General features: G+C 56.5%; 12 protein-coding genes across 12 annotated transcripts; 8 read left to right on the forward strand and 4 right to left on the reverse strand.

Moving 5' to 3' along the window:
- Positions 1-1,054: 1,054 nt before the first annotated feature.
- N657DRAFT_639333 (uncharacterized protein) lies at positions 1,055-1,994 on the forward strand. The gene has a single exon (XM_062791754.1). The coding sequence runs from the start codon at positions 1,441-1,443 to the stop codon at positions 1,600-1,602; it is 162 nt and encodes a 53-aa protein (XP_062652598.1). The 5' UTR covers positions 1,055-1,440; the 3' UTR covers positions 1,603-1,994.
- Positions 1,995-2,978: 984 nt separating this feature from the next.
- On the forward strand, positions 2,979-3,708 carry N657DRAFT_639336 (uncharacterized protein). The gene has a single exon (XM_062791755.1). It carries the CDS (start codon positions 3,041-3,043, stop codon positions 3,569-3,571), a length of 531 nt encoding a protein of 176 aa, XP_062652599.1. The 5' UTR covers positions 2,979-3,040; the 3' UTR covers positions 3,572-3,708.
- Positions 3,709-3,769: 61 nt separating this feature from the next.
- On the forward strand, positions 3,770-4,911 carry N657DRAFT_43028 (uncharacterized protein). Its single transcript, XM_062787340.1, has one exon. It carries the CDS (start codon positions 3,968-3,970, stop codon positions 4,685-4,687), a length of 720 nt encoding a protein of 239 aa, XP_062652600.1. The 5' UTR covers positions 3,770-3,967; the 3' UTR covers positions 4,688-4,911.
- Positions 4,912-4,959: 48 nt separating this feature from the next.
- On the forward strand, positions 4,960-7,097 carry N657DRAFT_629857 (uncharacterized protein; the record flags this gene model as incomplete). Its single annotated transcript, XM_062790929.1, has 2 exons — positions 4,960-5,077; positions 5,143-7,097. 2 exons carry the CDS (start codon positions 4,960-4,962, stop codon positions 7,095-7,097), a joined length of 2,073 nt encoding a protein of 690 aa, XP_062652601.1.
- A 76-nt stretch (positions 7,098-7,173) lies between these two features.
- Positions 7,174-8,322, reverse strand: N657DRAFT_43026 (uncharacterized protein). Its single transcript, XM_062787339.1, has one exon. It carries the CDS (start codon positions 7,829-7,831, stop codon positions 7,250-7,252), a length of 582 nt encoding a protein of 193 aa, XP_062652602.1. The 5' UTR covers positions 7,832-8,322; the 3' UTR covers positions 7,174-7,249.
- A 1,877-nt stretch (positions 8,323-10,199) lies between these two features.
- N657DRAFT_563363 (uncharacterized protein) lies at positions 10,200-11,474 on the forward strand (the record flags this gene model as incomplete). Its single annotated transcript, XM_062788207.1, has 1 exon — positions 10,200-11,474. The coding sequence occupies one exon, from the start codon at positions 10,200-10,202 to the stop codon at positions 11,472-11,474; it is 1,275 nt and encodes a 424-aa protein (XP_062652603.1).
- A 1,001-nt stretch (positions 11,475-12,475) lies between these two features.
- On the reverse strand, positions 12,476-13,250 carry N657DRAFT_676564 (Shr3 amino acid permease chaperone; the record flags this gene model as incomplete). Its single annotated transcript, XM_062795905.1, has 2 exons — positions 12,476-13,089; positions 13,160-13,250. 2 exons carry the CDS (start codon positions 13,248-13,250, stop codon positions 12,476-12,478), a joined length of 705 nt encoding a protein of 234 aa, XP_062652604.1.
- A 595-nt stretch (positions 13,251-13,845) lies between these two features.
- N657DRAFT_561608 (Aldo/keto reductase) lies at positions 13,846-14,966 on the reverse strand (the record flags this gene model as incomplete). The annotated part of the gene is made up of 3 exons (XM_062788069.1): positions 13,846-14,243; positions 14,301-14,852; positions 14,912-14,966. The coding sequence occupies 3 exons, from the start codon at positions 14,964-14,966 to the stop codon at positions 13,846-13,848; spliced, it is 1,005 nt and encodes a 334-aa protein (XP_062652605.1).
- A 787-nt stretch (positions 14,967-15,753) lies between these two features.
- On the forward strand, positions 15,754-17,385 carry N657DRAFT_639341 (uncharacterized protein). Its single transcript, XM_062791756.1, has 3 exons — positions 15,754-16,119; positions 16,450-16,858; positions 16,915-17,385. The coding sequence occupies exons 1-3, from the start codon at positions 16,009-16,011 to the stop codon at positions 17,250-17,252; spliced, it is 858 nt and encodes a 285-aa protein (XP_062652606.1). The 5' UTR covers positions 15,754-16,008; the 3' UTR covers positions 17,253-17,385.
- A 374-nt stretch (positions 17,386-17,759) lies between these two features.
- On the forward strand, positions 17,760-20,366 carry N657DRAFT_629862 (DNA helicase; the record flags this gene model as incomplete). The annotated part of the gene is made up of 6 exons (XM_062790930.1): positions 17,760-18,283; positions 18,350-18,581; positions 18,631-19,692; positions 19,831-19,990; positions 20,139-20,199; positions 20,273-20,366. 6 exons carry the CDS (start codon positions 17,760-17,762, stop codon positions 20,364-20,366), a joined length of 2,133 nt encoding a protein of 710 aa, XP_062652607.1.
- Positions 20,367-20,451: 85 nt separating this feature from the next.
- Positions 20,452-21,261, forward strand: N657DRAFT_639345 (uncharacterized protein). Its single transcript, XM_062791757.1, has one exon. It carries the CDS (start codon positions 20,767-20,769, stop codon positions 21,013-21,015), a length of 249 nt encoding a protein of 82 aa, XP_062652608.1. The 5' UTR covers positions 20,452-20,766; the 3' UTR covers positions 21,016-21,261.
- N657DRAFT_43275 (uncharacterized protein) lies at positions 20,864-21,619 on the reverse strand. Its single transcript, XM_062787347.1, has one exon. The coding sequence runs from the start codon at positions 21,484-21,486 to the stop codon at positions 21,031-21,033; it is 456 nt and encodes a 151-aa protein (XP_062652609.1). The 5' UTR covers positions 21,487-21,619; the 3' UTR covers positions 20,864-21,030.
- Between the last annotated feature and the right edge of the window lie 690 nt (positions 21,620-22,309).

Genomic DNA, 22,309 nt, shown 5'->3' on the forward strand with positions numbered 1-22,309 from the left:
TTGATGGGGCCGCTCCCGCGTTCTTCTGACCGCCTGAACGCAGGCTTCAGATAGTGCCATCTTAGTTCATGCCCAACGGCTGACGGGAGGAGACAGTGAAGAGACATGCCGTCGGCCGTTAGAGTAACTTTACTGCCGTCATGCTTCGCGACGAACTGCGTGCGGAGATCCGTGCCGCTATCCGAATGGGCCAAGACCGACGGTACCCTCGAAAACCCTCACCGAAATCCTCGAATATACCTTGGATTCTCAAGGTACTCTCTTAAACCTCAGGGGCGAATCGGTCGTCGAGGCCCCTCGGTGGATGTTTGACTTATTCACATGACCTTAAGGGACTGCGACCAGTGGCCAGCCAGGTGTGGTGGATGGTCCGGCTTGAAGATGGCGACGAAGTGCTGGCTTCGAAGTGTGAGTGGTCAGCTTTCAACTGAGAGCTAGTTTGTAGCGTCGCACTGCCATGGACCCCTAGTGTTGAGCAAGGTCGAATGAGAGCGGGTTCCTGGGGTCTGAACACGGAAGCTCGCCTGAACAGCTTTGCACGTGTGTTCCTTGATTTCGCGATCACAAAAGCATTGTAGAAACAGAGCACTCGAGCTCAAAACACGGGTTTATCTTTTTCGGCCCGTCCGAGATGTGATTGATTACTTGATATGATCGATATCACGTTTTCTAGACGTGACAGGGAAATTAAATAACCCTAAATACTCATTTACACATACACCCCCCCTGCCACGCGGACATCTCCATCTCCACGCTTGTAATCGGTCAGAGATGATCCATGTTCCCCGCGACGGAAGCTATCGGCGACGGCGTGCATTGGTGCATCGCGATGTGGGGCTGCTAGACCAGCCCATGCGATTCTCGCTTACGCATCCTTGAAAGAGTTCGAGATCCGCACTGCAAGCACTTCCAAGATTGGAAGGGAGTCACTAACACGCGATGTTCAGACATGAATGTGGCTGTTGCTGAATCATTTTCCAACAGACAAGTCTCGTTATGAGTCCACTGATCGGTTTATGCTTGAATTGCCACAGCGCAGTCATTGCGGTCAGGTGAGCCAGTAGTGCAGCCATTGCCGGAGCTTGGTAGCGGCCGCGCAAGAGAAGAGGCGCAGATGGGTCTTCAGCCGAGTTCAAAGAAGCCAGGGTCAGGTCTGGCGGATCATTTAGACGGCAAGGCGATCTGCTATTCAGCTTGTGCGGCCGTCAATGCCCTTGCCATCGAGTTCAGCGAGCGGACGGGCGCAGAGCGGGCATTCATGAAGATCTGCAATGCCGTTTGTTCTCTTCCGAACTAAACACACGCCCTCCCTGTCGACATCGCTGGTTGCTCGATTTTGCGGGCGAAAGTTCCGCCATCACCACTTGTTTCTCAGCCATTTAGATCTCGATAGCCGGTCTGTAAAAACCATTGCGCCGTGTTCAAACAGGTAGGCTGAGCATGCCCAGAGTTGAGGACCAGGCAGGCGTGGGGTTGTGCGTTCTGGACAGCTTAACGGTCAAGGCCGCTCTCGGCAACCGCGGTCAAAAAGCTGAAATTCGCCGGCCCGCTCCACCTTCACCTCCGAGAGGCCACAATTTGCTGATAACTGCGGCGGAATAGTCTCGCGAAAAGTCGGCCGACGTCCGCGTCGAGCAACAATTGCTTCTTGGCCCCAAGAGTAGTATTTCTTGCCAAACCCGTCGGCATCGTCATCAGGCCTTTCTTACATTTAGCCGTGGAGCCGGTGTTGATGATGGGGGATGAGATGGTGGCAGATACCAGGGTGTGATAAATCCTCAGGGTTGCGAAGAGTTCGTGCAACTTTGAGCATGCGAGACTTCTTGGTGCTGCGACCTTGGCGGTGGGGAGCGTCGGAACCGTGAAGCTCAGATCTCGGAGTTCTCGGTCAGCACCGTGCGAGAAATCTTCGAAATACAATTAGCCCAAACTTTTGATGTACCTAATTAGTCCTACTTTTGTAGGTAACAGTCAGGTGAGCTAAGTTTTCCCTAACTGGCCTAATTTGGTCGAGTAAGAACGAGGGTAAAAATAGCATGCTCTAACGGAATGAGTGCAGTCACTCACTCAGCACGTGGGTTTCTTGAACATAATTAGTCTGACATTAAAGTGGGCTAAATTCATCATGCGTGTAGGCAATTTGCTCGTCCTTGAACAGACTACCCAAAACGGATGGACGGCGGCTAATTAGCCCTGTTTCCCTGTTCAGCGGAGCCATACGTTGCTGACCACCATTCCCCAACACCAATCTGAACACATCATGGCCGTTGAATCCTCCGATGGTGACAATGGGATGGGGAACCACCCACAGCCACAGTCTCTGAGCTTGTTAGCATCTCGATACAGCTATAAAGACACAACCATTTCCAGCAGTTCCGTACGGTCAATTGGTCCCGTCCTGGATGTCTTGCGTCTCCCTGACCATCCACGGCCTGGCCCGAGACGCCGAAGGACTCCGAAAAGCGAGAAGTGTTGCCCAATGTCACTCTCACTTTCACAATCCGTATCTGATTTTTCTATCAGCTGAAGAATTTCTCAACAGGCGTCTTGCCTTTCTCACTGGCAGCACATTACCGATAGGCACTGGAGATTCCAGAGATCGGACCTGCTCATCATGCAAGGCTGTCGGCCGTGCCTCTTCATGGGGAACGTCAGATTGGATGCCAAGGCTGACGCTGCACTCCAAGCGGAACATTTGACCAGATCCCCGAGGCTTGATCTGTCCATCTCGAATAACCTGTCCTGCCCGCGTCATTGGTCACAGCGCCGTCCACTAGCCTAATAATCCCTGTCCAAGACCCCGGCTGATCTTGATGCGCGAGCCAATCTGGGTTGGTTGCCGCCTCGCGGGCCGCATGTTGATATGCACGAGGGTTTGTCCATCACACATCTGGACCACAACGTCCATCGAATCAACGTCGTTAACCGCATTCTCGTCTCTTTGCAACCAGCACACCAGCGATGCTTGCCTGCCACCCGAAATTCCGCGGCCTTCGGGAATGCTACATTGCTACCTCCGTACGCCCATTGCGCACACAACATGGCGGGATTCGCGGCAGGAATTGCGCACAAAAATTACATCGCCCTGGTTTGTACTTGCGGTAACACCCGATCGCGAGCTAATACCTTCAGCCTTCGCCGACCAAGACCTGGCCAGCCACATGAACCAAGTCGGGCCAGACAATTCCATCGCTGGCTTTGGGAGGCGACGAATCCCAGCCCGACTCCGAGAGAAGCCCAGTTGATATGTGAGAGCTCAAGATTGGGGCATTTCATCGGCATCGATGAAAAGGGAAGCCGACGTCGCTATCTGAAAGAACCGTTGCTGACATCAGAGTCATGCGAGGCCGAATTGCCCAAATCGATAGCTACCGAGCCATGTCTCTCGCTCAAGCTACCTCACAATTCACCGTTGTCGACAGCATTGCTGTGCCGTATCTTGGTGGGCACAACCAGGAACTGCGGGAAGCCGGGCCCTTTGCCGTGGGGGCCAGAGGCCGGCTCCGGCGTAAAGCTGGGCGCCTTTCCCCGCCGATCACAACCGTATCTTGCGGGCAGGGCTGCAGGGTAAATCGGCAAAAGAAGAGGGCCGCCTCGAGTATGGAGTAGGTATCCGTACATTGTGCGATGACGGACTCGCAGCAACCGTCGGCGCCGCCCTGCCCTGGGCCTTCGGACTCGCTGAGACCAGACGGCTCTTCACCCAACAATAGGCCTTTATTATGCGGCTCGACCGCCGAACACTGGGTCAGGCTGTCATTGTGTATATGGAAGAGTCAACTAACTAGTGGACGCCACTCAGCTGCTCGCATGCTTGCAATTCTCCATTCTACAATGTGTAGCTCGGCCGTGGCATCTCGACAGTTCCCCTCCTTTCCACTGTGTCCAGAAGCCTGCAGACGGGCCTGAGCCCCGTGCCAATCAGAAGCGGCGGCGTCCAGTCTCGACGGCATCGGCTGCCTGTTTAATGGCTCGGCGAGCTTCCACCCTTGCAGCGACCCCGGCGGCCGGCGTGGAGAGGTGTACCACCACTTTCTTGGGCCCATGTCCACCATGGCACCTGAGGTTGGTGAGCAGGTGGGGTCCACGTTCTCGCACCCTTCTGAGGGGAGAGACATGCCGAGTGGCCGCGTCTTTCTTGATGGCACCAATAATCGTGCTTCTTGACCCCCCCTGCCTCCCAGTGCGAGCGAACAGCAGAGACCAACCTCTTTCGATCGACGGACGGATGCACATGCACGCACTATGGGCTGCAAAGTGGGCAAATATCCCAAAATGGGCCAAACACAGGAACCGGTCATTTAGCCCACAATGTTCAAAAATAGAAACAGGAAATCGCTGGCACGCAAGCTTGGTGGCTGGCTCGACGGCGCGCTGGGATATATCTCTGATAATTTGCCCACTTCTCGGGCTCACTCTGTTTTCCCCTCCTCGAGCAGGCCCAGAAACGAGGTTGAAGATCCAGGTGTCGTCCAGTCCAGTCAACAGTCCTTCGACTCTCTCCATCTCTCTCTCTTTTAATTACACTTATTATTTGCGCCGTCCAACCAGATCAACTGGTATCGACCCGGCCGCTTTTGATCATCGATCCACTCTTCAGATTCCAGACAGCAAGCAGGACTTGCTCGGATATCCAGTCATTCACTCACGGCATTACAGTAATCTAATAATCTCGACAACGATCTGAGTTTCCAAGGAGTGCTTGGAGGGTTGGGAGAAGTCGACTTCCAGGACAAGGCTCCCCTTTTCCCCCCTCCCCCCTGGCATCCGGACCCTGACGACAAGCGAGGGCCCCTGGCTCACCTGCCCTCCCGCTTGTGCTCGGCCCAGCCCCAGTCTCACACACCCCACCCCCCTTGTCCACTCCCCAGAGGTTCACCCCCACCCCCTGGAGGCATACAAATGTCAACACTACCCTCCAACCACCAAGGACAACGCTTGAAGGCCTCGCAAGTCAACATGGTTGCTGCTACCACGACGACGACAACAACGGCAACAAAGGCCAAATCGGCCTCCAAAGCCGGCGCCAATGCCAACCCCAAGCAAAAGACACAAATGCATCGGCGGTCCAGGACAGGTACGTCTTGCTTTAACGCATACGCTAGTTGCCCGATCTGGAAACTAACCTGGATGGTGGTGAAGGATGCTACACCTGCAGGTTACGGAGGAAAAAGTGCGACGAGGGCACGCCCATGTGCACAGCTTGTAAGCATCTAGGTCTGAATTGCGAATATAAGCGGCCGATGTGGTGGAGCAACAACGACATGCGGAGGACGAAGAAGGACGAGATCAAAATGATCATCAAGCGCAAGAAGCTGTCGGAGAAGTCGACACATACGCACACGACGCACACCATCCAGACCTCGGTCGGGTCACCGCCAGGCCTCTCACACTCGCTCCCGACCTCGGCAACCTTCTCCGACCCGCTCGACCGCGCTCGATCTGCCTCGATTGACTCGCACTTCGGCTTCAACTTCAACAGCCCGCAGAGCTCGCACGAGTTCGGGACCTTCACGCCGGGGATGCATCCCGAGTTCATGTTCTCGCCATACTCACCATACGAGATCGACGTGAAGACCGAAAGGCAAATGTTCATCAACGACATCCCGACGCTGCGCGAATCCACGACGTCGACATTCAGCACCTACGCCACCCCGCCGCCACCGGGCACCGTCCTGGGCCAATTCCCTCTGGAAGGCGAATGGACAGAACAGGTGTACTCGGAGCGGAGGGAGTCGTTGAGGGAGGAGACGCTGAACGTGAACTTCTTTGACTTCTCGCACGGGCCGTCCACGGCGTCGAGGCAGGTGGCCATTGAGCTTGACGAAGGCGACCAGCGGCTGCTCGACCACTTTATTCAGTTTGTACTACCTACCATCTTCCCGATCCTCGAGTCAAACCAGCACGGATCCGTCAGCTCGGATCTCATCCTTCCCGCTCTGCAGAACAACAAAGGCTACCTACACTGTTGCCTGAGCATCGCCGCGCAGCACTACAAGGCGGCCATGGGGCTGCAGGGCGACGAGATCGACGGCGACATCATGCGCCACCGGTACGCGACCATCTCTGCGCTATGCGATGCGCTCAACAAGGACGAGAACCACCAGCAGATTCTCGAGGCCGCGTTGGGTCTCATCTTCTTCCAGTGCGGCGTCGGCCGCTTCGACGACTCGCTCCCGGACATCCCCTGGCACCAGCACTTCCTGGCCGTGGTTTCGCTCGTCCAGAAGCTCGACCTGCCGCGCATCGTGTCGGACCCGACCGAGCCGCTGACCCAGACGCCCTTCAACATGACTCTGACCGCGTGGATCGACATACTCGGGGCCACCATGCAGGGCTGTGCGCCGACGTTCGCGCACACGTACCGCGAGAAGCACCTGTCGCCGACCAACCCGTCGCTCGGGCTGCGCGAGCTCATGGGCTGCGAGGACCGCGTTATGTACCTCATCTCGGAGATTGCCTGCCTCGAGGCGCTTAAGAAGGACGGCATGGACGACATCACGCTCTGCCAGCACGTGCACGTACTGGGCGACCAGATCGGCTTGACCGAGATGGGCGAGGGCGCGCCCGTGCTGCCCTTCAACGCGAACGGCTCGCTGTCGCCCAAGCAGCTCACCAAGAACATCACGGCCGCCTTCCGCCTCGCCGCCCGCATCTACCTGTGCAGCCTCGTGCCGGGCTTCTCCCCGGCGCAGACGAGCTGCGTCGGCCTGGTCGAGAAGCTCACCTCGGTCCTGCAGCACATCCCCTCCGGCCCGAGCGCCAACGGCTTCGACCGCTCGCTGAGCTGGGTCTATCTTATTGGCGGCTCGGTCAGCCAGCCGACGTCGTCGTTCCGCGCCTTCTTTGAGGACCGCGTCGCGCAGCTGGGCGACCTCGCCCACTTTGGCAGCTTCGGCCGCGTCGCGTGCCTGCTGCGCGAGGTCTGGCTTCAGAACGATGCTCTCAGCCAGCAGCCGCAGCAGCCGGCGGCGTCGTCCTCCTCTGGGAAATCGTCATCACCACAGGAGGCTCCACAACCACCGCAGCGGCAGCAGCAGTTCATCCACTGGCGGGATGTCATGCACATGAAGGGGTGGGATTACTTGCTCATTTAAGCAAAAAGTAAAACCCCCTCATTATTTGATTGCTGCCGATTTGGCTTGTGGCGGGAACGGCCTCCCTACTCCCCCCTACACTCAGTTGCAAATCACTGTTTCTTTGTTACAAACAGACTACTGCCTTTCTTTTCTTCTTGTCACTCGGGCTACTAGAGGTTGCCGCGAGGCAAGTTGGTTGGTTGGTTTGGAGGGAGATGGAAGAAGATGAAGAAGAGGGGATGTTGGACAATACTACGTTCTGGACGACACTGGATGGGTGGAAGAGTTGGGTGAGAGGGGGAGTAAGAGGACCCGGCAGCTACTTTTGGACTGGTGCTGTTGAGGACCCTCGAATTCCCAGTTTCCTTTTCTTCTTTATCTCTTCTTTCATTCTTACTCTGTTCTTCCTTTTTTTTGGGGGGGTCTTGGTTAATATGTGGTGTCTCCCCGGTATATATATATATATATATATATATATATATATATGTATACAGGGTTGAGAAGCATGCATGACGTGGAGTTCTGGTCTTGGGTTTTGGGATTTTGATGGGGATACCACTGGTTTGTTTGGACGATGAGGAGCTTGGGTGGGATGAGGTGAAATGTATAGTAGTTCTGGGATATACCCGCCTCATGGGGGCCGAGATCAAAAGAATCAAGAAAGCCTGATCAATATCTCTTAGTGCCTTCGCCTTGTGATTGCAGGTGGGTTGAAATGGGCAGAGAGGATCTGAGTGGGACTCGGGAGACATCGCTGAGATTCAATCCATGACCAGGATCTCCAATGGCTGCTCCGGTCTTTCGAGGGCAGAGCGCCAGTTCATGGTAGACCAGCCGACTCATACCATAGGCAGCTACCCTCCACCGTGACATGCTCGCCGTGGCTGTATTGTACACCAGTCAGAGCCACCACGATGATGCCGGGTCATTCTACGAGGCGAGTCACATGTCTCCGGTATCGGCAACTATGATGCACCTTGCCGTCTGGACGTTGCAAACTTCATGACAACGTGACGCAGGGACAGCGGTGAGCTCCAGGGGAACACAGCTAACGGAATACGAACCGGCTTCAGGTCTCAACGTGCAACTCGGATATGCTGTGGCGGCTCAGGCGCGGAAAAGCAGCATTTTGGCGCTTAAACCAGGGCATCTGGGTGAGTCTCTACTGCAGGTGTCCCTGTGTAAATTCCAGCCGATGAGAATTGTGCGGGTTGTTACAGCGCGGCAGTAAGAAAAGTGATGTCTTTCCTTCGGTATGACTCTGGAATGTGTCTATAGCACTCAGCGCTGACGTTGATGCTGTCGAGGTCGGACCATCTCAAGATCGGGCGAGGGCTGCAAGTTGGTGGTGTATTGGCCACCCTTTTGATGTCAGAATGCCAGTGCGGCGACATTCTCTTCTTAAGAACTACCATTGAGCTGTTTCAGGACTGAGAACGTCCCAACAATCTAGGTAATCAACCAACATGGGCCGCTGACTGTCCAGACGTTCCGATTGAGGCCTGAAACAAGCGGCCTCGCTGCCTTCCAAGTACCCGGGTCGATCGACTGCCGACGGCCGGGCAGACGGCCGCCTGGATCCAGATGCCCAAGATTCGTTATGCTGTGTGGCTGTCCATCGCCAAACATGGTGGCTGCCTCACATCCCTCGGTGAGCGAGCGGCTGCGATGCCGACTTAAGCCTGAGTGTCCATCATGTAATGTCGAACATGAAGTACAGGCGCTCTGGGCCGGGAAGACGCCCAAGCCACAGTAAATATTTCCTCGTGGCAACTTGCAAATTCCGACCATCAGGCGGTCATAGGAGGCCTCTAATGACCGAGCAACTTCATGGGTTGGGCATCGCGGACCGGCTTGGTCCCAGGTTGTTGACAACTTGCAAGTGTTAAGCTTTCCGTAAACAGTGCAGGCGCCAGGACAAGCGCCGGGACGGCCTTCAGCGGCAAACGGTGGGCTGTGCGAGACATCCAGGGTTCAGCGGGCACGTGCGTAGATGGGGCCAAGCACAGACCAGGCAGATCCTCAGCCGGCAAACCTCATCCAACCGCTGCAAAAAAATAGAAGTGAGCCTGATGACCGCCCCAATCAGGCGGCCTGCCCGGGCCAAGCGCCGATCGTTTCAAACGCCGTTGCAGGGCCCAACTTCAAAGAACGTCGTTCTCACCAGTCGTGCATCTTTCAGAGTCATCTGGCCTGTCGAGGGAGAAATTGGCGCTTCATCCCGGCCTGTCATCGACCAGAAGCGAGAAATCATCAAACAACGAACAAGGCACCGCCTCAGTCTGTGGCTCTCCGGGCCCGGCTGAATTTGCCGTTCAGGCTTCTGGGCCTTTTGCTAGGCTTCATCGCCCTACCACACACCCTGCTTGGACTGGATTTCACATCCAATCCTCCTGGAAACCGGTGGCTTTTTCTACGGAATCTGACCACCAGGGACTGGACATATGCCGTTGGGTCTTCGTCGCACTCGGTCACCCACCTCAATCGGCATGACTGTGGGCTCGTCGGCATGGCCCGCGACCATCTCGCGGCCAGTCGATCTGCACCCGGCGACCTTGTCGAACACGCTGGCCACACTACTCCACCACAGAATGACCTGGCTGTCTGGAACTGGCTTGACATGGCGTTGGTTCGCGACCAGCCATTCGGCCCTAGCCTGTTGCTTCTTCGCAAGGACCAGCTGCGTCATAGGTATCTGGCCGTGAGCAGGATATGCCCCAAGTGTCGTATCCTGTCTGGAATATACCTCCGTCAAGCGCTGAGGCCATGGCTTTTGGCTCTTTCTTTCTTACTCCAAGCTCAGTCGAGCTTGTTCTCCCCTCGCCGTCTTCATCTCTTTCCTTTGCGAGACTCCTTGAGCAACTGAACTCAACTCATTCCGCGCCAACCACAACAAGAGATTGACTGCTTTGTGATATCAGCTACGCCTCACTCCACCCCCTACCCGATCTACCCTATGTCTTTATCGTCGAGCGGGCCGACCCAACTCCAGGGACGTCATTGTTCTCACTAACATTGAGACGTCTTGGTCGACATAATTTCAGCGGCACCCCCTTCTTCGGGCGTCGATCTCGAGCCACAGTCAGGACATCAAGAAATTTTTGGACGCACAAAGTCAGAATGCCCAGGCGCCGGTTTGCGCTTTGGGCGGCTTCAGCAGCTGCCGTACATACAGCCGCCTCAGCGGTACCAACAAACGAGCTGTTTACGCGACAATCATCTTGCGCGCCAAGCTTCAGCCGATGCGACAATCCCAACTTCCCAAACTATTTCTGCTGTCCTTCCGGGCAGAGATGCATCACCCTCGCTGGGAACACGACACTACTGTGCTGCCCAGAGGGCTCCGACTGTCGGAGGATCAAGCCAGTACCCTGCGACATCACACTGCAAGATGGCGAGAAGAACCCCGACGCTGTCGTTAAGACTACCGCTCTCGGGGGTACTTTGGAGCGCTGCGGCACTCAATGCTGCCCGTTTGGGTACTCGTGCAGAGACGGCCAGTGCGCCATGGACCAAGACCAGAAACCAGCCCCGATACAGACGAACACGGCAAAACCAAGCGCTACGTCCACGAGTAGTGCCAGGACAAGCGCCACTTCAAGCGCCGAGTCCACTCAGACAGCAAACCCTACCAGGTCAGCTGACGACACGAGCACAACAAGCAGTTACCCCGATGAAGTGAGCAGCTCGGACAGCGGGCCCCCCGTTGCCGCCATTGCCGGCGGCGTCACTGCCGGCCTGGTCGTTCTCAGTGGCGCTGCCTTATTAGCCTTTATCTTCCTGAGGAGGAAGAAGAAGAGGGAAAGCCAATCGAGGACCCCTCCCAAGCTGTCCCGCTCGACATCGTCGTTTGGCAACTTCATCAGCGCTCCCATCATGCAGGAGAATGCCTTCCGCAGTGACTTTAGCAGAGCGTCACCCCCCCGCGAGGCCGTCGAAGAACCCGCCTCGGTCACGGCAGCTCTGATCGACTCATCAGCGAACTCGCCAGAAACCGGAGCAACGCTGGCCGTCCCGCCGGCTGCGGCGCGGGCCTCGCAGCGCCTGAGCGGCGTTGCACTCGTGGGCTACGGCGAGATCCAACCGTCGCATTACGCACAGCAATACGAGAATTCACCCTTTGTCGACATGCCCTATGTCGACCACGACAGCGGGTCCGTGCCGCAAACGCCCCCGCAGCACCGCGAGCCCAGTTCGGTCAGCATCAACGTGTTTGCCGACCCAAACATCACTCCGGACAGGACGCCCGAGAGCAACGTCGACCGCCGGTACACCAACATGACCACCTTCACGCAAATGCTGGATAAGGCTGACCTCGGCGGTATGGCGCGGGGCGAGTCTTATCTGGCCTACGATCCCAATAATGGACAGGCTTCGCAGACGCCGAGGAGGTGATGCCCCTTGAGGGGGCACACAGAAGTTCGAGCTTGATGCCGAGGACCGGTGTGGCGCTGGTTCTGAATTTACCAGTTTTGCATAGCTACAGAGGCAGTTTGGGGTTGGGTGTGGCGTCTGGTTTGGTCCAAAAGGAGGAGGCAGCACTCATTTGCGCTTCCATCGGGTACTCGGCATGAGCATGGAGCGGTTGTAGAAGGGGCAAGATTTCATACCCAGATAGATACTTTGCCAAGTTTGACTTCACTCTGTATATATTTTAATGACATTATTCATGATTGCTTGAAATGTTTCTTTGCCCCGTCATGTCTTACATGTACCTCGCGATGACTGTAACGGACCGAGTCACTTCCCGTCGTCCATGGCCTCGATGAAGTTGGGTGCAATTCAGCTTTACATGCCAGCATGCCAGACCAAGCTGCGATGCACAACAGCAACGGCTCAGCCAGCCCACTGGCCTGCAAAGATTGTGCTTGGTGAACGGAGAGCTTATACAGGCACCTCAAGGGCCATAATCGAGTGCACGGCGTCGGGCTGATAGGATGTTGAAACTGTTGGTAGGACTGAAAGTAAACAGGCTTTTTGGGAAACCGAATAACAAGAAGCTCACTAACCAGCCCTATTCCCGCGCCGGTCGAAGAGAGGTGGTTGGCTACGAAACACCCCAGGGAGTTTTGCTCCTTTCATCGGCAGTCGAACCCGGCGATTTCGGTTGCTGAAGTTCAGACCAGAACTCCTTCCAATACCGCTGAGCCAAACTCGGTATTGGCTCATTGGGAGGAGGTGGTGCTAGTGTGAGCGTGAATACTGGTATGTGAAGCTCTGGCGGGGCAGGCATGCAGGGTGTGAGTTCGGATGGAAGGTCAGGAAGCCAGGTAGCCATGCTCGCTGGTCGGACTGACGCCGGTAGATACACTTTCCCTTACATCCAACAAATGCACCCATCACCCCCTCGATCCAACATGCACTCCCTGGCGAGATAAACAACCATCATGACCACGTCACACCTTCTTCTTCCCGGCGACCGCCGCCCCAGCGGCCTTCCTCTCAGCCGCCTCCCGCTCCGCCTTGGCGTAATCGTCCGCCTCCTTGCGCTCGGCATACCACTGCCCGGCCTGCAGCACCAGCACCCCAACCAACACCAGCGCCAGGATCACATGGCTGGCGCTCAGCACCCGGAGACTATCCTCCCGACCCAGCACCACCTCGCCCGTCAGCGGACCGCTGTGCACCGTGCCCTCGAACCTCTCCGTCCTGTCCCCGGCTCCGGACACGGCCGCCGCCGCCGCCAGTCCACCGGGTTGGCTGACTGCCCGCATGCCCTTGACGATGTTGCTGAGGTAGACGCCCGCACCAATGACGTACAAGATCAGGCTGCCGCCGTCAAAGAGCACGTTGGCTTCGGAGGGGCGGAAGAGCTTGATGAAGAAGCCCAGGAAACCGACGAAGGCGATGATGTGCAGCATGCGGGCGATTAGGGGGGGCGACTGGTGCATGAACCGTAGATGGGTCTCGAGGTGGTCGAGGTAGGACGGCGGGATCGGGTCTGACGTCCAGAGGAGCGGGAAGTCGTAGGGGAAGGAGGCGAAGAGCATGCCGAGGCAGAAGCATACCGCTGGTGAGTTGGTTAGTGTGTGAGGAGGGATGGGAGGTTGGGGAGGGGGAAGGGGTTGGGGGAGACGTACGGCCGATGATCAGAAAGGTTGCGAAGGATCCGGACCCGCGGTAGTCTTTCGACCGGGTCGTTTTCGACCAGTCTACCCACTGAGTGGGCATCTTGGCGGTGGTGTTGGCGGCGGGCGACGGGCGACAGGTGACAGGCGCGCAGTCCTCGGGCGGTGAGGTTGGATGTTCGAGATTGCTAGACTGCCGCTGACGTCGTTGGTCTCGGCGTTCAGGGCGTTCAGGAGATAGCGTTAACCAACGACAGACCCGGATAGCTTCAGGTGACTTGTGCCGCGGCGCGTCGGTATGGAGCGCAGGAGTCCTATTAATGGTCCTTATTAACACCACTGGCTGACACTGCGCTTGCAACGGAGAGGGGATATCGGCGGCGTTGGCGACTGGGGACACGATGTCGTGCGGCTGGTGGAGAGCTCGGAGATTGGAGGCTTTTGAGCTTGCATGTGCCATGTGGTGCCAAAATCTCCGAGATAAGATGCCCCACTTTTCATTGTGCGGATAGCGGTGTTCTGGTTAGCCGGGTGTGAATGAAGCTGACTACACTTTCGAGACCGTTACACTGTAGTGGCTCCGTTTCTATTCACCGGTAAATTACACGGTACGGGATACGGTTGTCATTTTCCAAGGGAACAATATCCTGTTGCTTTCGCATCATCGTTGTTGAACGGGCACATCTCGACTCCAGCTCTTACGCAGTGCTCGTGTCGATATGCTTCATCAGGTGCTCAGGGTACCTGGTGCCCACCGGCGAAAACTCCTTCACGATTCTCTCCAGCTCGACCATGTCCTCATCGCTCAACTCAATCTCGACCGAGTTCTCTCTCACCCGCTCGGGCTTTGACGCACCGGGGATGGGAATGATCCTGGGCATGCCGGGTCGCCGCGACAGGGCGAGAAGCCATCCGATGGCTACCTGGCCCGGCGTGCAGCCTTTCTTGGCCGCCAGCTTCTCCACCTCCTTGACCATGCGAAAGTTGCCCTCGAACACATCGGGCTGGAACCGAGGGAGGTGTCGGCGGAAGTCACCTTCGGGGAGATCATCGAAGGACTTGATCTGGCCGGTGAGTATCCCGCGGCCGAGGGGGGCTGGACGGGGCCAGCTGTAAGCAGGCTAGCCTTGTCTGCATTAGGGGGTGTTCTTACAGTATGCGAGGATGGGTATGTCGAGTTCGGCACAAGCCTGCGCGATGCCGTTTTCGAGCGGGTCAGTTGCCCACAGCGACATCTCAACTTCTACGGCTTCGATCTTGGCCACCCCGGCTGCCCGACGGATGGTGGCGGCGCTGACCTCGCTAAGCGTGATGCCGCCAATGTTGCCCGCCTCGACCTGCTCCTGCAAGGCGGCCACGGTGACTTCAATCTCGGTGTTGGGGTCCTTCCGGGCGGGCTCGAACTGGTCGATCCGGCCCTTGCCGCCAATCAGGCGGACCGAGTTCTCGACACTCCTCTTGACCCCCGCAGGCGAGCCGTCCGGAATCAGGGTGGTCAAGTCGGCGCATCCCTTGATGTTAAGCACAATCCTGTCTTGGTCCTCGGGATACCTTTCGTAGTACTTATTCAGGAGTGTAAGTGAGTTGTTGTCCTGCGGGCCGTAGAACTCGCCGCCGTTTATGTAGTTGCAGCCGCTCTCGAGGGCGATTTTGATAGTGGCGAAGCTCTGCTCCTCCGGGAGCCTGTCGGGACGCCATGTCAGGCCTGTTTGCTTGTCAGACACCGGCTTTTGACCTGTATCAAGTTGTTCGATGAGGGCTTACCCATCAGACCGAAGCCGATGTTGCCGACCTTTTTGCCGTGAATTGTGTGGCCCATATTTTTGTCTTGTTGCTATGAGTATGAAGGTTGGCTATTCTGGAGTATGAGTTCCCAGATAAGGTAGCGAGTGGTTTCCGTCCCCCTGACCGGCTTCAGAATCCCCGTATTTATGTTTGAGGGCGAACAAATCCAGAGGATGGATCATCCGGAGTTAATGGTCTTAGGGAGAACAAAATCGAAGTAACCCTCATTGACCTGGCGGGTCCCCGTTGTCGCCGTCATTCAAGAATCAAGACCCCTCCCGGATAATGCGGAGTTAATAGCCAGCAGGCCCCAACCAGTCAAGACCCTGTTCTCGGTCGGTGCCCATCATCATGTTACAGCACCTTAATGGAAAGTAGAAAGACTGTGATGAGAATCCGGACGATTGAGAGTTGGTGCCATGGCGAGGACGATTTCGGAAGAGGAAGCCGTGTTAAGGCGGTTGCCATTTTTGCGAGTCAATCAGGCCACGCCACTGTTTCTTATTGAGCACCGAGCGAGTTGTGGAAACGTGCTGCTGCCGGCGAACAGCTCTTCCTGAGTGCTCTCTCATGGCTAAGATTGAGTGAGGATGCATGATCCTATCCTAGATGCAGGCGTTCTTGTATATGGGATCAACAATATGGTGTGTATGCTAAGTCTCTAGCATAGCCTCCACGGTTAAAAATGGCGATGTTTGATTCGCTGCTTGAGGGGAAGGATCTTGTTATCCAGTGGTCTGGGCGAAGTCCAGTGGGTAGAAATAGGGCCTACGGGGCACGTGATAAATCCAGGCCATGCATCATGATCACTTCCACTCTTATCAGACTATGACGTACGGCCATCTCGAACCACGAGAGCTTCACCTTCGTACCTTAGTACGGTATTTCATGGGTCAAGCTCCGAAACAGGATCTGACAACACAGTGGATGCATTCTCTCACATTGCGGACACCAGTCGCCATCCGCGGCTGCTCTAACGCCTTCTATACCGTCGATGCCGTGCCGTGTCGCTTCATTCCCGGATAGCCAAGCCAGAACCACAAAGAAGGTGCCAAGCAGCAGCTTCCGATCATACCATGTCTGCAAATGATGCAACCGCGCCTGCGCCTGCGCCTAGACCCAAAAGCTCGACTCTCCAGCTGACAGGACGGAGATCTTCGAGGGATCGCATTCGGGATATTCTCGAGGTTAGTTAGTTGCTCTTTATTGAGCCCTCACCTTAGTTCCGGTGTACTCTGGGGTGCGGCGTGTGCGCCCAGACCATCCAATTGTTTCCCCACATTTGGTCTTCGATTCAGCGCGATCAAAGACAGATCTTCCGCGGGCCGACAAATTATTCAGGTCGGCATAGATGGCTCGCCTTACTGAGGCGGTATTTGGGCCCTTGGTGAACACTATCTTTACCCTCACTGTTCGTACGCCAACCAACAATGTCTCGCTGATGCGCGCCACATCCGCCCCCACGCAGCACGTGCTAGGTGCACTACGGGTGAAAGCTGACCTGTGTCACCTCACAGGGCGCCCGCGAACGAGCCGAGTCCCTCGATCCCATTTCAGCGAACGTCAGCCCTAGGCTTCAGCCTCTACTCGGGCCTCGGCGCAGAGCCAGCGACCCCTTCGGTTCCATCTCACCTCCCGAACTCGCAGACGATGGACCTGGCGTGGTGACGTCTCAGCCGGAACGGCAACAGAGCATCAACTATCAAAGTACGATTGAGTCAAGCCCGGCAGTACGAAGGAGATCTGGGCAAAGCAGGAAAACTTCAGGCCAGCAAGGCCAAGCGCCGTTACAGCCACCTGCGCTGGGGGGAGACGAAACTGAGGAACAGCGGCAGGTTGAACCTCGGTGGAAGCGCAGCTTGCGCTACTTCAAAAGCATCGAGCTCGAGAACAAAGGGAGTGTTGCGCGCGATCACCTGGCATTAGGTGGGTTCGCTTTTGTATGGGGTCTGTGAGGGACGAGCTGACCGAGAGACTCCTAGAACGCACATTTCTCGCCTGGCTCCGAACCTCTCTAGCCTTTGCCTCGATTGGCATCGCCATTACACAACTCTTTCGTCTGAACACGTCTTTTGCGGGTGACTCTCAGCGGGCCGAGTCGCTACGGCGCCTGGGCAAACCTCTCGGCACCACATTCTTGGCCCTTAGCATCCTGATCCTGCTCCTGGGATATAACAGGTATCTTCAGGGGCAGTACTGGATCATCAAAGGCAAATTCCCCGCGAGCAGGGGCACTATTTTGATAGTATCGTTTACCGCGTTCGCGGTGACCCTGGCGTCCTTGGTTATAATTCTTGTGGTGCAGGGCGACCACCTGTGACTAGCGGGACGTCTTCAAAACAAACCTTTGTCACTACGGCATCGGGTTGAACGGGCTTGGCTGGGGGTGGGTGTCGATCTGACTGTGCAGACGCGGCATGGCAATGCTCTATGTGGTGGATGGATGATGAGGGTGGAAGGGAGCCGTACTATGACAACGACCTTGTAAGTGAAGCCGAAGATGAGCGCTAAATATTCCACCAATGCTCAATATAACATAATAATGAAGAAATATCTCGATCAGTCAAAACAAATCTTGATCTCGCAATTGGGTTGTTGTCGCAGCGTCTGTCAAGGTACCCAACCTTGCACATGTTCCACCCAAACCGTCAAACCCACCTTTTCAACAGCCCGCATCCAATACTCTAACAAACACAGCTCTCTCAACTCAATCGTCACCACAGCCGCCATCAACCGTGCGACTCAAGTGAAGGAGAGAAACCTATTGAACCCTCATTCTCAGGGAAATCAACGAGAAAAAGCCAAAGTGAAAAAAAATAAGAGAGAAATGACAATCGACATATCCCAATTCGCCTCAACCCAACTGTCCCTCCTCGCCAGCGAACTTGCCGCCGAGATCGCCGAGTCCTCGGCCCTCGTCTCCCTGCACTCTCCGCAAGCCCTGCAACGCGCCGGCGTCGCGCTGGCCAACCTCATCGTGTCTGCGCAGCGCACCGGCCTGGGCGGAAAGACTGTTGTTGAGCTTGCGCCGGATCCTGCTACTACTAGCACAAGCACTAGCACTAATAGTAGTGGTGGTGGTGGTGATTTACCTGAGCATGGGATTCGGGTGGGCGATATTGTGCTGCTGGCGGAGCAGGGGTCTGGGAGGGAGCGGAAGAGGGAGGTGAGGGAGATGGAGGGGAGCGGGGTCAAGGGGGTTGTTACGAGGGTTGGGAGGGCGGTGGTTGCTGTTGCGGTTGATGAGGGTGGTGGGCAGGGGAAGAATGAGGATGGTGAGGGGTTTGTGGCGATGCTGGGGGAGAAGAGGGTTTGGATTGTCAAGGTGGCTGATGATGTTACTTTTAGGAGGTGAGTTTGTCTCTGATTCGGGGGGAAGGGGGGGTTATACTGAGGAGAGGGATGCTGATGAGACAGGATGAATGCTACAATGGAGAAGCTGGCCAAGATGGAGGAGCGGGAGTACAGTCCGTTTATCAGGGTTCTGTTTGGGCTGTCGTCTCCGTCCCCTGTGCCGGCGGACTTGGAAAGGGATGAGGAGGCAGGCGAGATCGAGTGGGTTGATCCGACGCTGAATGACAGCCAGAAGGACGCCATCCGGTTCGCGCTGGCGTCGAGGGAGATTGCGCTCATCCATGGGCCGCCGGGGGTGAGTCGCTGATGGTCTGCGGAAGGTTACCAGCACTAATTACATTCAGACCGGCAAGACACACACCCTCATCGAACTCATCCTGCAGCTCCTCAAGCGCAACCTCCGCATCCTCGTCTGTGGACCCTCCAACATCTCGGTCGACAACATCGTCGAGCGCCTGGCCCCGCACAAGGTGCCCCTAATCCGGCTGGGCCACCCGGCCCGCCTGCTGCCCTCGGTGCTCAGCCATTCGCTTGACGTGCTGACGCGCACCTCGGAAGCGGGCGCCATCGTCAAGGACGTCCGCGCCGAGATGGACGCCAAGCAGGCGTCGATTCGCAAGACGCGCAGCGGCCGCGAGCGCAAGGCCATCTACGCCGAGCTCAAGGAGCTGCGCAAGGAGTACCGCGAGCGGGAGCGGCGGTGCGTGAGCAACCTGGTAGCGGGCAGCAGGGTGGTTCTAACGACGCTGCACGGAGCGGGCGGGTTTCAGCTGCGCGACGAGCAGTTCGACGTGGTCATTATTGACGAGGCCAGCCAGGCGCTCGAGGCGCAGTGCTGGGTGCCGCTCCTGGCGGCGAAGAAGGCGATCTGCGCGGGAGACCACCTGCAGCTGCCGCCGACGATCAAGTCGCTTAATTCTAAGAACAAGACCACGAGCAGAAAGAGCAAGGACGGCGCAGAGGTAAAAGGGGCTACGCTGGAAACAACGCTTTTCGATCGCTTACTGAAACTCCACGGGCCGTCCATCAAGAGGATGCTCACGACGCAGTACCGCATGCACGAGAAGATCATGCGGTTTCCGTCGGACGAGCTCTACGAGGGCAAACTGATGGCCGCCGAGTCGGTCAAGGCGAGACTGCTTATCGACCTGCCTTACGACGTCCAAAAGACCGACGACACGACGGAGCCGCTCATCTTCATTGACACGCAGGGCGGCGATTTCCCGGAGAAGAACGAGGACGAGCAGGATAGAGGCGCGAGCAAGAAGCTGACCAAGAGCAGCCTCTACGGGGACAGCAAAAGCAACGAGATGGAGGCGGCGCTGGTGAGGCAGCACGTGCGCAGTCTGGTGGACGCCGGGATACGGCCCGAGGATATCGCGGTGGTGACGCCTTATAATGCTCAGGTGCGTATCCCCCCTTCTGCCGCTGTTTCCCCCGACGACATCTTACGGGATGTTGGTCTTCCAAGTCATGCCGTGTGCGGCGAACCGGATCCCGATGGTTGCATGGCATAGGACTGACAGAAATTGGGACGAACCAAGCTTGCGATTCTGGCACCGCTAAAGGAGATGTTCCCGGGCATTGAGCTTGGCAGCGTCGACGGCTTCCAAGGCCGGGAGAAGGAGGCCGTCATTGTCAGCCTCGTGCGGAGTAACCCGGACGGCGAGGTCGGCTTTCTGGGGGAGAAGCGCCGGCTGAATGGTAAGTCAAGTATCCAGCAACCAGTGGGCATTTATGAATGAACGCGGATCACCGCGGGTCACATCTCGCCGCATTCCCATCGATTTCCGTCAGTGCGGCGTGCCGCAGCCGTGTTGTGGGAGATTAGGCCTGTTAATGCAGGGTACAGTGGCCATGACACGACCCAAGCGGTCGTTGACAGTTATTGGGGATTCGGAGACGGTCAAGAGGTGAGTTTTCTAGACCCTCTGGAGCCAACTTGAACACGACAACTGACTCAGTCACGTTTCCGTCTCCCGTCAGGGGCAGCAAGTTCTTGAAGGACTGGATGGAGTTTCTGGAAGAGAACGCCGAACTCCGGTACCCGGACTTGGCGGCCCTGGCACAGGAGGCATGAACGGAGCGGGGCGGCGGGATCGAGAACAGAAATTCGTGACCCCCAATGTTTATGCAATACATCTATCTGGCCGAATGTTCGGAACGGGTCTGGAAGCTCCGGTGGAAGCTGTTCCAATTGCAGGAGTAGAAATTTTCTCGGCATCTGATTGCTTGTCCCACACAAGGCTTGATGGTGGCATTCCTGCTGCGTTGCTGTTCGACCGCGTGGAGGTGGGCCGTCCGAAAACCGGTGAAACTGGAAAAGGGTTAGGGTCAAACCGCATTCTTGCGCGTCGCACTTTATAGCATAGATAGAGTTGCCGTGCCGCTTGCGACTCTGGCAGTTCATCTTGTGTCATCAGTCATCGGTTGACGAGTTGACGTCGGACGGGAACAACGGGAAGGGAAGTGGAATTCGGATGAGGGTGCGCTTCTGCGGGAACCTTGCTCGCCTGACCCTAGCGTTTCAGACCCTGGTTCTTGGAGCTAAGTGGGGAACACGTGAGCCTCGAGAGCTGCCAAGACGTGGCCAGGCTTGGGCTTTGAATGCCCCTTTTCCTGCGCCAGACTCGACTGAAGGGACGGGAGGCCATAAAAAGTATCTTGCACCTCATCAATGGAAGGCAAACTCGCAGTGTCTCATGGATCTCAGTGGACCTCAACGTTAGTTACAGGTCACGGCATCAACTTGGGGATTCCGCACCCTGCGGGCTTCGCCGTTGCTTGTAGGCAGCCTGTTTCCTGCCGTCTGGTTGTTGAGGCCCGAAAGCGCACCTGCATATCCTGGACGTCGTGTAAACCAAACAGCCGCGCTTGAGGTGGTGTTCTGTGTCTTGGATTGGCTGAATTGCTTGTGTCATGTTCATGGGCAGCAGAATCCATCGAGGCACCTGGGCATTGCATGCAGTTTCAAGCCCGGTTGGATTAACTCTCCAACCTGGTTGGCAAGGCTTTCTGGCTGTTATGAGCGTGCGTATGCGGGCGGCGATAGCAATTTGGTTGATGCTGGTTACGGGCACGGCCGGCGTTGCTAATTGTAAATCAGCCGGGCAAAGCATGTCCAAGTCCACGACACGGATACGGCGCCCGGCTCCCAGATTTTTTCCAAAGTCTGGAACGCTCGGGGTCGAGCAGATCATAGATGGAAGCAAGTCGGCGATAAGATAACCTCGGCGAATTAACTCGCTACCTCGTACCTACCTAAGTTGAAATCAAACCGTGAGACAGAAAGCACGTTCTTACATCGCGTACCTGCTCTCGCACAGCAGCTTCAAAGTTCCTGACAGACAAACAATTTTACCCATCCTTCTTGTTACGGAGTAGCACTCGATTTTCCAAAGGTTTTGAAGCAACTCTCAGAACGGAATAGCGCAAGACTTGCATCGGGTTTCTCGACCGAAATGGTCAACGCCCACGGCCACCAACAAGGACCCCGGGGTTGATGGCAGTGCAGCTCAGTCGCTTTTGAAGACTCAATTCAGACAGTCTCCTGCATCCAGAGCTGAGCCTGTTCCCTTTCCCCTGCAATGGCCCTGTGAGGGTCAAACTCAAGCGGACGCACGGACACTGAGCTCTCGTGCCGCATTCAGTCAGTTACGGATACTTTATTGATGAAGCCGGACAGAGACAAGGCTCACACCCTTTCCCCACCCTGCGGCCCCTCATGCCCCCCCATTACACCCATCACCGTCGCAGCCATGCCATCCTTGCACCTGCATCGCCAGCTTGGGGCGACCTAGGGGGTCTCGGCCGGCGCAGCATGTTGGACATTAATATCCGCCATTGGTGCTGCTTTCTTCGCCTTCGCGGGGCTGGTATGCCGTTTATCTCGAGGTGCTGCTGGTTTGCGTCCCGCGCCCTCGCGTCGACCAACCAACCCTTCGCCAGAGTCGATCACGATACCCGACGCAGCGGACCAGGGTGTGCTGTGCTTTTGAGCTTCGTTCTGTCCACTTGTTGTCC

The sequence above is a fragment of the Parathielavia appendiculata genome (genome assembly GCF_033297405.1).
Source record: "Parathielavia appendiculata strain CBS 731.68 unplaced genomic scaffold N657scaffold_1, whole genome shotgun sequence".
In the NCBI taxonomy this organism is placed as follows: domain Eukaryota; kingdom Fungi; phylum Ascomycota; class Sordariomycetes; order Sordariales; family Chaetomiaceae; genus Parathielavia; species Parathielavia appendiculata.